General features: G+C 48.1%; 1 protein-coding gene across 1 annotated transcript in view; it reads left to right on the top strand.

The window, feature by feature from the left end:
• LOC107118279 (inactive N-acetylated-alpha-linked acidic dipeptidase-like protein 2) overlaps nucleotides 1-14,734 on the top strand; it is a gene marked incomplete at its 3' end in the record, with an annotated part of 138,464 nt that overhangs the window by 104,226 nt on the left and 19,504 nt on the right. The window contains exon 3 of the mRNA XM_015420584.1: nucleotides 10,189-10,459. Within this exon, the coding sequence (XP_015276070.1) occupies nucleotides 10,189-10,459 (271 nt within the window). The remainder of the gene's footprint in view (nucleotides 1-10,188; nucleotides 10,460-14,734) is intronic.

The following is a 14,734-nucleotide window of genomic DNA, read 5'->3' as shown; positions in this document are numbered from 1 at the left end:
ATGGAGACAAGGGACAAGAGCCTTCTCATAAGTGGCACTTTGGTTTTGGAATTCTCACCCTGGAAATGTTTACCAGGCACAGCATTTGCAAGAAAACAAAAAGACTTGGCATTGTTGGGGGGAAGAGAAACACAGCTGGTAGGCAACCCTAGGTACACTATGGCTTGAATCCCATGGTAAATCTCTCCTAATGGAAAGCATTTCTGTCAGCAGAAAGGACTGTCTCATCTTCCCTGTCCCTGGAATGCTGTCCTGAGAGTCAGGGGACCAAGAAACATCATGAAGAACAATCTGGAGGTCTGTAGCGGTAGGGGGAACAGTGAAAATAACCCCCTTCCATTAGCAGAACGTATCTTGAATGTTCATTAGCATTAGGGTAATAATGAAGGTGCCACTGGACTCCTTTTTCCATAAACATTAGAACCCTATTACATTAAGTCCATTAAGTAAGTAATTGCTTGCTAACTATGGTTCCTGGTTTTTGATCTCTAATTAATAGTTCCTCTTCCAATTACGTTATTTCTAGCGTTCCACTAATGTAGAGCTTCCAGCCAGCCAGTTTTATGGGTCCAGCAGTAAAACTATGTTATGCGACTGTTCTAAGTCTGAAAATCCAGTTAATCCAGATTCTTCGAGACACCGCCAACATCTTGCCAGATGCTTCTTTGCTTTCCTGTACGGACTTTACCTGGACCCCGAGAACGTCTGTCCAGACTCTTTCACCTTTCCTTCAACCTTGTGTCTTTGTTCCACATCTGACTTGCAAAACTCCTTAGCTCCTCTTCAGAGGCACCAAAGTCTCCCTTGGCCCTGAGAGAAGGAATGGGAAATTAACAAGTACCACACCCAGATGTTAAGGGGGGAAAGTTACCCATGACTTCCATAAGATGTCTTTTCTTTGGCTGATTTAACTTGTCTGTTTTCAGAAACGACAAAGAAAGAAGTTCCCGATGGCACCAAATTATTCCCCTCCATTAACAATTTTTCTATAGCACAACACTTGTACGTATCCATCTTTCTTTAGAGATGAGTAATCTCTCTCCACCTTTGGGGGCTTTCTCGGCACTGTGCTCGCAGGGAATAATAGCATCATAACTGCTGCGAGCAGAGGAGCAGTAGAGACCGATTGTTTCATCCTCTTCAGGAGGCGTCCAGCCTCTTGCCTGCCTTTCACAATAGCCGCCAGATTGCTGAAGCCGTGCAGCATAGATTGGGAGCTACAATCTCTTGCAGTTTACCGCTAGCAGTTTTTGAATTTGCACCTTCACCAATTCCTTTCTTCATCAACTTGTCTGACAAGGGACCTCAGTGTGTAACAAAGGATTCTGGGGTATACTGTAGAAGTATGTGCTCGCTCCATGCTGAGGGCCTGGAGACATCTGGGGACCTCATGTGAACTGAGAATGCACCCTAGACTCGCCTGCACCTGCCCAAGGAAGTGAAAAGATATGCAGTGGCAGGCACTGTTCTGGATCTTCTCACTGCAAAGCTCTGGTTCCCTGGGGCACAGTCTGCAAACTGCTGCTTTAAGCAGAAGAAGGATGCGCAGGAGGTATTAGTGAAACAATAGCTCTGGTATAAACAGGATCATACTTATCTAAATATTGACTTGGTTTTCTAGTGACACCAAAGTGCAATCGTTATATTGTCATTGCTGTCTTCTCCCCTGCCTCCCCCACCTGTCCCCCTTTCTCCCCTTCCCCTTACTTTCCTTTCTTAAAAAAAATGCCCAGTTGTTTGGGGTTGCCAGGCAACCCTGTAATGCAAATTAGAATCTCATGAGACCTCAGATATTTTTTTTGTTAAGTACTGATGTTTGTACAGTAGAGTAACTCTCCAAAACAGCCCTGTCCAGTTGGGCCTGAAGGTCTCCTGTAATTACAGCTGATCTGCAGACCACAGACATCACTTCCCCTGGAGATAGGGTTGCCAAGTTGATCTTCGCCGGGAGTGGGGGGCTCCCGGCTGGCGTCTGGTGCGCGCGCGCGCCTCACGCATGTCACCCAGAAGTGACGGGAGGACACCGGGCACACTGGGGGTGGGGCCATGGCCATACAAGGGAAAACCATAGAGTTTTCCCTTGTATGGCCGTGGTCCCGCCCCCAGCGTGGCTGGCATCCTCCCGTCACTTCCTGGTGATGCGCACATCGGGGAGGAGTTCCCCCTGGGGCCCGATCTGGCGGTGCCGGGAAACGAGCCTCTGGGGCGGGGGTTTCCCCGCCCCCCGGTGGGGCTTGGGATCCCTACCTGGAGAAAATGGCTGCTTTGGGGAGTGAACCCGATGGCACTGTCCCCTGCTGTGGTCCCTCCCCTCCTCAAACCCTGCCCTCTGCTGGCTTCTCTCCCCAAGTCTCCAGGAATCCCCCCTCCTGGAACTGAAAACCCTAGTACGTCGATAAACATGTTGCTTCTCAATTTTGGTGGGCCTTAACCATCCCTGTTTTATTTTGGGGGGATTTTTCTGCAAACCTGCTCCCCCCCCCTGAGGTTTGTAGAAACATCTGCCGCTTTCTGCACCTGGCTCCGCTGTGCAGACTTAAGAACGGGTCTCAGCATTCTCAGGCAATTTCTCAGGTATGAAGAAAAAATATGACTGAAACTGAAACCAAAAGTGGGGGAAAGTGGTCTGATCAGGACTTAATATGCTCCAGGAGCACAGAATGTTGAGAACAGCTGATGCCTTGTCCACACATGCTGGTTGCCAAGTCGAAATATCTCCTTACCGGGGGACTCCCGCGCCGCGGCTGGAGCGCACACATGTCACCCGGAAGTGACGTGATGACGCCGGGCACGCTGGGGGCAGGGCCACGACCATCCGAGGGAAAACCATAGAGTTTTCCCTCGGATGACCGTGGCCCCTCCCCCACCATACCCCCACCATCCCCGGTGTGGTCGCGTCACTTCCGGGTGATGCGCACGTCGGGGTGGGGTTCCCCCTGGGGCCCGATCTGCTGCCGGCAGGGAACAGACCTCTGGGGCGGGGGTTTCCCCGCCCCCTGGGGGGACTTGGGAAGCCTACTGGAGAATGAGGTGCCAAGGGGGTGGTAGAGCCCCAAACTGGGCTGCATCACTTGAGACTCCAGGTGTAGGATTCCAGCTTGGACGGTTCCTTCACATCAGAAATTCGCACCATAGAAAAGTAATACAGCATAGAAATCAATTCAGCCTGCTCCAGTCGTCCCTCACAGCCTAGAGAATTACAGGTGTGGGCAGCAGAGTGGAATGTCCAAATTGTCTCCGTTCTGTCATTCCCTGTGGGCTCCCAGGTAGTATGTTCTAATTATTCATTGGCTGCCTCCTCTCCAGATGATAGAAGCAGAAATCCAGGCCACCTACCGACATGGCAGGGGTCTTTATATACCTAAGGGATTCCTTGGGAATACACAAAACAAAACACCTTGAGTGTGTAAATTAAGCAAGAGAGAGAGAAAAAATAAAAGTTGGTCTGATGAGCACTAAATATGATCCAGAAGCTACGGGAAGACCCATTCCCATGTTGCAATGAACATATGTACATAGGGTTGCCAGCTCTGGATTGGGAAACACCAGGAGATTTTGGGGGGTGAAACCTGAGGAGGGCGGGGTTTGGGGCATATTGCCATAAAGTCCAACTTCCAAAGCAGTCATTTTCTCCAGGTGATCTCTGTCACCTGGAGACCAGTTGTAGCACCAGTTGATCTCCAACTACCACCTGAAGGTTGGCAACCCTGCGTGTACATTCTGCATGCATGTGGATGTACATCTGTTTGTTAGAAAGAGCCAATGCTCATCCACTTTATAAATGAAACTGGGGGCCAGCGCCCAAATAAATGTGGAGTTGATATCACACATCGAGCAGCCCATGCGTTGAACATAACTTGAAAATTACTCAGCAGACTTATAAAGAAAAAAAAAATTAAGTATACATTGTAAAAGATTGCATGTGTGTTCACTGTAACTTGAGAACAGGGCTTTGTTGTAAAAAAAAATATGTTGGGAATACTGATAAGGTTGCCAGTCTCCAGGTGGAAGCTGGAGATCTCCTAGAATTACAACTGGTCTCCAGGTTACAGAGATAAGGTTCTAGGGGTTGTCAGGTCTCCCCTGGCCACTGGCAAGGGATAGTGGGGTAGGGTTGCCAGATCCAGGCTGGGAAACTCCTGGAGATTTGGAGATGGAGCTTAGGAAGGACAGAGACCTCCGTGGGGTCCAATGCCATAGAGCCCAACCTCCAAAACATTCATTTTCTCCAGGGGAACTGATCTCTGCAGTCTGGAGATGAGCTGTAATTCTGGGGACCCACCTGGAGGCTGGCATACCTACCAGGTCCCCTGGAGAAAATGGCTGCTTTGGAAGGTGGATTCTACGGCATTATAGCCTACTATGGCATTATAGCCCAGGCTCCACTCCTTGAGAGAACAGCTCTGACAGAACTATGGCTTGCCCAAGGTCATCCAGCAGCTGCAAGTGGAGGAGTGGGGAATCAAACCCGGTTCTCCCAGATTAGAGTCTGTACACTAAGAGCTGATGGTCACTTATGGGAAGAGTCAGCTGTCTCCTACAGCTCCGGAGAGCTTAGAGAATTGTAGTGGGAGAGACTGGGTTAAGTGGGGTTTCCAAATTGGGCCACGCCTGTGATTTTTTTTTTACAGGCCCCCAATCTATATGTGTATTAATTTGAATGAATCTAAATGCCAAATCTTTCCCCATTATTTCATTAAACAATTGTTTTGTTCTTCCTTAAACCTTGGCTCAAGGGCCTGACTGTTGAGCCGTGACACTCAGATTTCACCTGTATAACACTGAATGGTCCCTGTGTGCATGCCCATTACCCAAACCCTGCAGCGTCAAGCGATGATCAGTGGCATCATAGTCCCAACCCCACGGAGTGTTCTAAGTGGCTCATCTGCAAAATTCAATGGCATAAGCTCATCCATCTAAATGTAGGCACCAGAGCCCTGTCATCCCATGCACACCTGTATGGCTAGGATTGGGTCTAGTCCCTTTACTGTAGCCAGTCTTCCTTGCATTGAGTATGATGTCAGCATAGGGGGCCTTTGTGTGTATGCACACACCAATGCATGTCGACTCCAAATGTGGATTCCATTGTGCATGCTTTCCATTTTTCAAAGCTACTGATTGGAATAATCTGTAGAGTTTACTGTTGAATCAAGGAGCAAGAGATCAGAGGGGTAGAACATCTACTTGGCATTCGAAAGGTCCCCAGGTTGGATCCCTGGCACCTGCAGTAGGTGATGTGGGAAGTAGGTGATGTGGGAAGTAGGTGATGCGAAAGACCTCTCCCAGTGACCCTGGAGAACCACTGCCAGTCTGAGTAGACAGTACTGACCGTGATGGACCAAAGGGTTTGATTCAGTATAAGGCAGTTTCATGTGTTCATGTGTGAACTGGCCCAATGTACCAAATGCAATGTACCGGAATCAATTGGATACTAGCCCAGTGAAAATAAGTGAAGTTCTAATGGAGGAGCAAGTTACCGTAAGTTGTGACTAATTTAAAACCCTTTGCTTTGGCTGGGATTTCATTAAGATTAATTGTAGTTGGATTGGAGGCTAGAGAATGTAATGGACACACGCAGACTTCTGGAAAAAGAAGTGTAACTCTATGAGCCATGTACAAGCATGAAAAATAAGTATTGCTTACCACATAATGATTCTGAACATGCATGCTTCAAAGCAAGTGGCACTTAGTCTAATGCAACACACTTCCTGATATTACGGGCTCAGGATCACTGCCTTAATCTTGCTGGTAAAAAATTGACAAAGGAGTTTGTTTGTTGGATTAAATTATTCCCAAAGCTCATTAAAAACACTTAATACCTGCTGAATTGTTTTTAATAAAGCTTAGGTCATGATCTGCATCCGGATTTTAATATTTGTTAAAGAAATTACAAACTAAATAAGGAATGCAGATTCCTTATTTAATTCAATCAAGGATATTGTCGCTAAACTTTCAATAGCATGCTCATTTAATTACCAAGTAGGAAGCATCTTTCATTCCACAATGAAAGGAACAATTTTGTCATTGTGCTCTTAATTTTTTAAATATACCCCCCATCTTGAAACAAAGCATTGGGCAGGTGGGAAGTATGGATGGGCACAAACCAGCAGACAAATTAACGTTCGTCACAAATTGTGGCTGGTTTGTGGTTCATAAAGCGATGTTTGTGAACTGAAGAACCACCATGAACTTCCATGAATTTTGACGTAGTTCGTGGTGGTTCATGGCAGTTCGTGAAGAGCAGAAATCACGAAAAGCATCTGAGTGGCAGAGAGCTCACAAAAAACCCACAGGAGCTGAAAGCAGGGTTTAATTGGCTCAAAGCCATTTAAACCAAACAGCTGAGCAGCAGTCACCACTGCTCAGCTGTTTAGAAACCCCTGCTTTCTGCCCCCCACGGCTTTTTGTGGGGAGCAGAAAGCAGGGTTTAAATGGCTCGTGAACCAATACGAACTGGTTCAGTTTGTGAACCGGCGTATCTTGGTTCAGTTTGTGGTTCAGCCACGAACCACAAACGGATCCAAACTGCAAAAATATAGCTCGTGCCCATCCCTAGTGGGAATTACCTCCATCTTATTTGTATGGGATGAGCTTCGTCTCATTATTTATTCTATTAATGCTCTGTGGGAAATGTGGATCTTCAAAGCAGCCGTTGCATTAATCAAACAACTTTCTGCGTTTTTGGAACTGTCCAAGTTTGTGTCATTGCATTAAAGGGCATAGCCGATGACATTGCTGGCTTGTAATGTACTAGCAATTGGATTAACTTGTCTATTTTGTGCCGTCTGTGTGAAGACTTATTGGGGATAAAGTGGGAAAAGATTAAATCCAAAGAGTTGACCTTTTGACTATTATTCCTCTTGAAAAGCACTCGCAAGTCTTTAACATAAGCCCACCGCACTTGAAACGCCTGTATAAGCTCAATTCGGTATAGAAAACAGACTGCAGATGGTGAATGCCGTTTTGTTAAGACTGCCCCCCTACTATTTTTAATAGATATGGGCTCTGTACTATCTTCTAAGCTGTTTGAGCACTATGGGTGGGATCCAGTGATGTGCCCAAAGACTTCCACATGCACACTGGGCTCTCTGGATTTGTCTTGTAACCAATGCTCCCTCTAAGCTGTGGAGTCTTGTGAGCAAAAATTCTACTATGGCCCCTGCCACACGGGGCGGAAAGGGACGGGCTGAAGTGCGGCTTCTGAAAGCCGCACCAAAAAAAAACACGCCGCGGCGGGAGCACATTGATCCCCTGAGCCGCGGCGCATTCCCTCCCCGGCACGATCAGATGCCGGGGGAAGCGACGGAGGGGAACGGGAGACTGCCGAACTGCGCATGTCTGAGCATGCGCAGTTCAGGCAGGAGCCGGGGATGCGCCAGCAGAAAGACGGGCCGGCGATCCCAAGGCCAGCATGGATGCGGCCGTCGTGGATGAACCACCTCGGTAGGTGGTTCATTTTTGATGCGCTTCATCGGGGGAAGGGCCGGATCGGGGACGGGTGCGCAACGCTGCCCAGATGTTGCAGTGGGATCGCGCCCATTTGCTCCGTCCCACTCCCGGTCCAAAGCCCCTTGTGTGGACAGGGCCTTTGTGAGCTACTGACATTAAAGTTGTGAGCAAGAGATTTGGCTGCTCCATTAATTAGCTTGCTCTGGAGCCCTCCTTCCTGAGCTTAGAGGGAACACTGCTAGTAACCTGTTGCTCATTGTGTCGTACACGGGGCCACTCTGGATGGAGCTTTTGAGGAGCAGCTTTCGAGTGGACATGATGGAGTGCCGTGGGAAGGGTGTGTGTGTTAAGAGCCATCCTGCCATTACCAGCCTTGCTCAGGTCTTGCAAAGGGAGGGCTGTGGCTTCCTTTATTGAGTAGGGTTGTCAGCTGAGGGCAGGGACATGACTGGAGATTTGGGAGGTGGACACTGAAGAGGGTGGGGCTTGAAGAGGGGAGGGACTTCAGTGGGGTATGATGCCATAGAGTCCACCTTCCAAAGTGGCCACTGTTCCCCAGGCGAACTGATCTCTGTCACCTGGAGATCAGTTGCAATCCCAGGAGATCTTCAGACACCACCTGGAGGTTGGCATCCCTATTTACTGAGTCAACAGCAGGAAGAGGAGATTGGATCTGTACCCCGCCCTTCACTGCCCAGAGGAGTCTCAGAGCAGCTTACAGTCTCCTTTTCCTTCCCCCTCCCCACAACAGACACCCTGTGAGGTAGGTGGGGCTGAGAGAGCTCTTGACAGAACTGCTGCTGAGAGAACAGCTCTGAGAGAAGGTGTAACTGACCCAAGGTCATCCAGCAGCTGCACATGGAGGAGTGGGGAATCAAACCCAGTTCTCCCAGATTAGAGTCTCCCAGATTAGAGTTTGGTGTAGTGGTTAAGTGCACGGACTCTAATCTGGGAGAGCCGGGTTTGATTCCCCATTCCTCCACTTGCACCTGGCTGGATGACCTTGGGCAAGCCATAACTCTGGCACAGCTGTTCTTGAAAAAGAGCAGTTTCTGTCAAGAGTTCTCTCAGCCCCACCTCCCTCACAGGGTGTCTGTTGTGGGGAGGGGGAAGGGAAAGGAGTTTGTAAGCCGCTCTGAGACACCTTTGGGTAGTGAAGGGCAGGGTATAAATCCAATCTCTTCTCTTCTTCTTCTCTTCTCTTCTCTCTTCACTTCTAACCAGTGTTCCCTCTAAGCTGAGTTTGTGTGAGCTAGCTCACAGTTCTTTAGCCTCCGGCTCACACATTTTTGTCTCAGCTCAGGAAGGATGGCTCCAGAGCAAACTAATTTATGCAGCAGCCCAATCGCTTGCTCACAACTTTAATGCCAGTGGCTCACAAAGTAGAATTTTTGCTCATGAGACTCCACAGCTTAGAGGGAACATTGCTTCTAACCACTACACCAAACTGGCTCTGGAATATCAACAGAAACCTTTCCTCACGGCATGAGCAGACACAGGGTACATTGGATGTACTTTATAAAAAATTTGTGACAGGAGCCCTTTTCAAGGATTACATTTCGGACGCTCCTATCTCGTGTACTAGGTCAGCAGGCAACAGACGATCGTCTCAGTATATGTGATCGCCATTTTGTTTGAAAAGGGCAACACATGTATTTTGCAGCCACGGTAAACACAGATGCATGTGCCTCCCAAGTCAAATGTTCAGGTAGTATGCACTGAAGCAGCAAAATGTGCACATTGCCCTTTTCAGATAAGATGGTGATTGAGTGCACTGTGTGTTGCCTGCCTGTTCCAGTATGTGAAACAGGAGTGCCATAAATGTAATGGCAGAAAAGGGTGAAATGCCTGAAAAGAGTGCCAGTGGTTATCCATAATGAAACAGCCCCTGCTCAGGAGGCATACAAATCTGCATTATAGATACAAGACAAAAGGTAGTCCACCCTTCACAAGGAGACTCCCCAACACACCCACTGGTTGTCAGGCTTGGCCTGGCAACCCTCCCTCTCTGCTTTCCCTCCCTTTTCCCCCCTGCCCTCTACTTCTTCCCTTCAGGAAAAAGGCGCCTGTTACTTAGTTCAGAGTCAAAGCTGTTGGGGGATGTAGTCCCATGGTAATTCCATTACAATATGCTGAAATGTCGTTGTCAAGAATTGTATGCAAGAAATATACAGTATGCTCTGGCTTGGATCCAATGGAAGATTTCTGCAAATGGAAAGGGAGGGCGATTTTTGCTGACTCCCCTTACCTGTTACAGACCTCCAACTCCCCCCCTTCCACTTCCTAGGGCCCCTGTCCCCAAGTTGCAGCATTTTGGGGAGCAGTTTGGGACATAACAAAAGTTGTCATTCTCCAGATGGGGCCTGGAGATCCCCCGGTATTACAACTCATCTTCTGATATCCAAGATCAGTTCCCCTGGGGAAAATGACTGGTTTGGAGGGTAGACTCTGTGGCATTGTACCCCGATGAGGTCCCTCACCCCCCAAATTTAACCTTTCCCAGCCTCCACCCCCCAAATATCCAGCGATTTCCCAACCTAGATCTGACAATCCTAGAGGACGGCGAGGAAGTCACACTCCAGGGATGGAAACCCTATCTGCAGAAATTGCCAAGGGATCCAAGCCAATATTATTGAAGGATTCTAGGTCTCACTTTAGGGGAAAAAACTAACACCTGCTTTGTTCCTGGGGAGAGAGAGTTAACCTCCATTTTGTTGTTGTTGTTTATTTCCTCATCAGAGACTTGATAGAGTCGCCGACAAAAGACGATGGAGAGATTGCCACCAAGCTCTTTGTTCAGTGGTCATCCTTTGGCCTTGAAGATGTCCAGCTCGTAAATTACTCTGTCCTGCTTGACCTGCCGGGCTCTTCTCCAAATACAGTGACTCTGAAAAACACGAGCGAATGTTTTTTTCCTAGTGGACAGCTGTGTAACGAAGAGACTCAAGAGCTTCATGGTCAAGACCTTCTCTACTCCTATGCTGCTTACTCTGCCAAAGGAACTCTCACGGTAATGTAGCCATTTGTCTCTGTCATTTTGGTGAGAAAGAGAGGCAGGGACCACTTCCACCTCGGGTTAATCCAATGGAAATCCTGGAAATCATGTGTTTGTTTTCTGAACTAGAAACGAGCTACATTAAAAAAAATGTAAGAGGCCTGCCTCCAGTCCTGGCATGGTTCATCTCTAAGGCCATTTTCACATTACCATTCTAAACGGGATGTTGCTTGTTGTTGACCCAACTTCAAGTGAAGTGATACAGGGATGGGGGTTTCATATAGCATGTCTCCTTCCATTAATGAACTGTCTCTGAAGCACTATGGTCATTTCAAATAGTGTCACTTCCCCCCACTCTTTTTCACCACACAATCTTCCTTTAACTTTTTAAAACGTTCTAAGATGAGCACCATAGCGCTAAACCACTATAGCACTTCACTGCTGCCGTTTAGTGCTATAGTGCTCACCTTAGAATGTTTTTAAAAGTCCAAGGAAGATTGCATGGCAAAAAAAGGGGGGGGAGTGGTACTGTAGGAAGTGCTATGGATAGTGCTATGGATATTTTAAACAGCACACCACAATGATTCAGAAATGCAATGAAAGGGTTGAAAATGGAAAAAAAAACAGTTTCCTTCAAAAGCAGCTCAACCACGCTTTGTTAATGCAACACAAGTGGGTTTGTATGAACAGGTAAATAAATTCCTCTAGCAGCCAGTTACTAAAATGGGTCTGTCTGAAATGACAGAACAAATCCATTAACAACCGGTTACTAAAACAGAATACAAAGGCAGTTTGGAAGGGGTCTAAGACCCATTAGCTTTTAGGTCATTTAAAACAGAGGTATAACACTTTGCATTTTCTGCAGAGTGGAAGATGGCTGCTTGTTTCAGGCCGTGCAGATAGTATAATTTTAATTTCTAAACTTACGTTCTTAAACTCACTGAAATGGCCTGGATGTTGGGGGGAGGAGAACCTCTCAGGAAATTAAGAAGCAGGGAATGATATGTTTATATACCTATTTTCTGGAAAATAACACCCATAATATGGTACACACAATGTAAGAGGGAAAGGGGGGCCAAAAGGGAAAAGAAGCAGGTTCGAGTACTGTCTCGTGTAACTTATAGAACAGTTCTTTAGTGACCAGATGGAATGGCCATTGGGGGAGCCAGTTCCTGGAGGGGGTGGAGCCAGATGGCGGTTGGTCCCAATGGAAGAGGGCTCACCAGCTTAGCTTGCCCTCTGCTTCAGAAGATGGAATGGCTGCTGGTGGAAACAATAATGTGTGTGACTAGGGTCTGCCAACCTCTACGTGAGGCCTAGAGATCTCCCACTATTACAATTGATCTCCGGATGACCAAGATCAGTTCTGGAGGAAATGGCTGCTTTGGAGGGTAGACTCTATGGCCTTGCACCCTGCTGAGGTCCCTCCCCTCCCCAAACCCTGCCTTCCCAGGCTCCATCCCCCAAACCTCCAGGTATTTCCCCACCCAGAGTTGGCAACCCTATGTCTGACCCTTATCATAAAGTAGGCTCTGGGTCATGACAGCTCATGTTTGAATAAATGTGTTAGACTCAAGGTGCCAGTTTTGTGTAGTGGTTAGGAGTGTTGGGTGTAGTGGAGTGTGGACTTTTTTAATTGACTCTTCTAAAAAGAAGAGAATTTATTCTTTTTTCTTATAGGAAAAAGGGAGGTATATAGTGGGATAAAGAAAAGGTTGGGTGATATTATTATTAGTATGTTAATCTTTTACTAGTAGTACACAAATCTTCTTTTGGCTTCTTCTGCGAGTTGTGAGTCATCTTTCATCTTTACCTGTTAAAAAAATAAAATTTGTTAGTGGATTAATAGTGTCCTTTTGGTTTTTGTTAGTAAAGTCTCTTCATGCGCTTTCCGAACTTGTCTTCATGGTTTAGGCAGCCTCCCTTTAACGTCTCTCAGATTGTATGATGGTACGATGGCATTGATCCCACCCTCCAAAGCAGCTGTTTTCTCCAGCAGAACTTGTCTCTGTGGTCTGCAGATCAGTTGTAATTTTGGTAGCTCACCAAGCCCTAACAGGAATCTGGCAACCCAAGTTCCAAGGTGGCTAGCCAAGTGCCACCAGGCAAACATCAATCACGCAAACACAAGAAAATAACTTGCAAGTAACCACAATACGGCAGCCTGTTCCGTGCTCCTACAGTCTCCCCACAGAACCACAGTACTATCAATCTCAGATCAAGGTCCTCCAGAATAGGACCAGTTTGCAAGCCCAACTGCAAATGGGGAGAGAGGCTCTTGTTTGGACCCCTTCTGCTATTCTATTCCAGGAAAAAAAGCCCAGTAAACAAAACAAGAGATTTACAGAGCAGTCCAGTGCAGAATTATACACGTCTAACCCCGTTGACTCCAGAGGATTTAGAAGACATGCGTAGGATTGCACTGTTCTTATATTAACCTCCTGGTGGCAGCAATCCCCGGCTCTTGAACTGTGTTTGGCTTATAAGGTCATGGGTTGCAGAGACCTTGCAGTGTCAGAAGCCTAGATTTACAATGTTGAATGTCCTCAGGTGTTTTTTTTACAGTTGCCAGCTCTGGCTTGGCAAATACCTGGTGGTTTGACGGGTGGTGCCTGTGAAGGGTTGAATTTGGAAGAGGAGGGACCTCAGCAGGGCATAATGCCCTAGAGCCTGCCCTCCAAAGCAGCCATTTTCTCCAGGGGAACTGTTCATGGCCTCTTGGAGATCAGTTGTAATTCCTGGATATCTCCAGGCCCCATCTGAAGAAGAAGAAGAAGAGAAGAAGAGATTGGATTTGTACCCTGCCCTTCACTTGGAGTCTCAGAGCAGCTTACAAAGTCCTTTCCTTTACCCTCCCCACAACAGACACCCTGTGAGGTAGGTGGGCCTGAGAGAGCTCTGAGAGAACTGTCCTTGAGAGAAGAGCTCTGACAGAACTGGCCCAAGGTCATCCAGCAGCTGCAAGTGGACCCGGTTCTCCCAGATTAGAGTCCACACACTTAACCACGACACCAAACTGGCTCTGGAGGTTGGCAGCCCTAGTCGGTTTGTAATTCCATGTCGCCGGCTGAGTATGCCTTTCGGCAGGTGGGCACATGTGTCGCTACCCCAAGACTGTGCACGTACGACACCCCCTGTTCCTGCTATTTAACATGTATTTAGTGTGAGGAGCAGAACAGAGCACAGGAATGACACAGTCCAAGCCCAGAGGGTTTGCAATTTACATTTAGTCGACAGAACAGGAGGTTGGGAAGAGGGAGATTTATAAGCACCCACACCTGCTCTGGGAGAACGGGTGCTCCAAATACCTGTAGGCCTCCAGAGCGGAAGTCCCATCTGCTAAGCACACTGTATAATTAAACATAGCCAACCGATAAATGCACCGAGAATTGCCACTTTCCGTCGAGCCGGAGTCCCAGCACTTCAATTTACCCAATGATGTATTTCTACCTTCTGAACTAACACCCTGATCTCCACAATCTGAATGGCTGTGGCAGCTTGCGGAGCAGCTGCTACAGTAAGATCTTCCGTGCTCTTCTGTATAATTCCTAGTCCCCTTAGAGAGCCAAAGTGGTGTAATGGTTAGAGTATCGAGTTAGGATCTGGGAGACCCTGGTTCAAATCCTCACTCTGCTATAGGGTTGCCAACCTTCAGGTGGATCCCGAAGGTTTCTTAGGATTCCAGTGGATCTCCAGATTACAGAGATCAGTTCCCCTGGAGGAGACAGCTGCTTTGGAGTGTGGAGTGTGGTATTGTTCCCTGCTGAAATCCCTCGCCTCCCCAAGGATCCACCCCCAAATCTCCAGGAACGTCCCAAGTACAGAGAGTTGGCAGCCCTAGCAATGGATGCTCACTGGATGACCTTGGGCCAGGCATTTCTTTGGAACCTAATGGCCAGCAGAGGACGGGTCTGTGTGTGAACTTACCAGGAGCAGAGGAGGAACACTGAAAATAAACAGGATGTGCCTGCATGACTTGGAAGTGACGTAGGGATGTTGGGGAGGGGGTTACCAGAGGTCATTTCATGGGGGATCGTGGGGGATCGCAGTTCCCCTGGGTGAGGTACGGGGGGTGGGGCACATGACGAAGCCCCGCCCCCTGCTTCCGGCCACCCTGCTTCCGGCCCTCATTCAGCCAGGAGGAGGCAGGAGAAGAGGGAGGGTAAGTTGCTTCCTCCCTGCCTCTCCCCACCCCTGCCTGCCTGGGGCCAGGGAGGGCCTTGGCGGGGCTTCCTCGCACTCCCGCCTGCCTTGCAGGTCCACCGCCGGGCCCCTCATGGGGCTCGGCAG

The sequence above is a fragment of the Gekko japonicus genome, unplaced genomic scaffold (assembly GCF_001447785.1).
Source record: "Gekko japonicus isolate JY-2015 unplaced genomic scaffold, Gekko_japonicus_V1.1 scaffold829, whole genome shotgun sequence".
Taxonomy (NCBI): domain Eukaryota; kingdom Metazoa; phylum Chordata; class Lepidosauria; order Squamata; family Gekkonidae; genus Gekko; species Gekko japonicus.
Note: the sequence above shows the minus strand (reverse complement) of the source record. Positions and strands in the feature narration are given on the sequence as shown.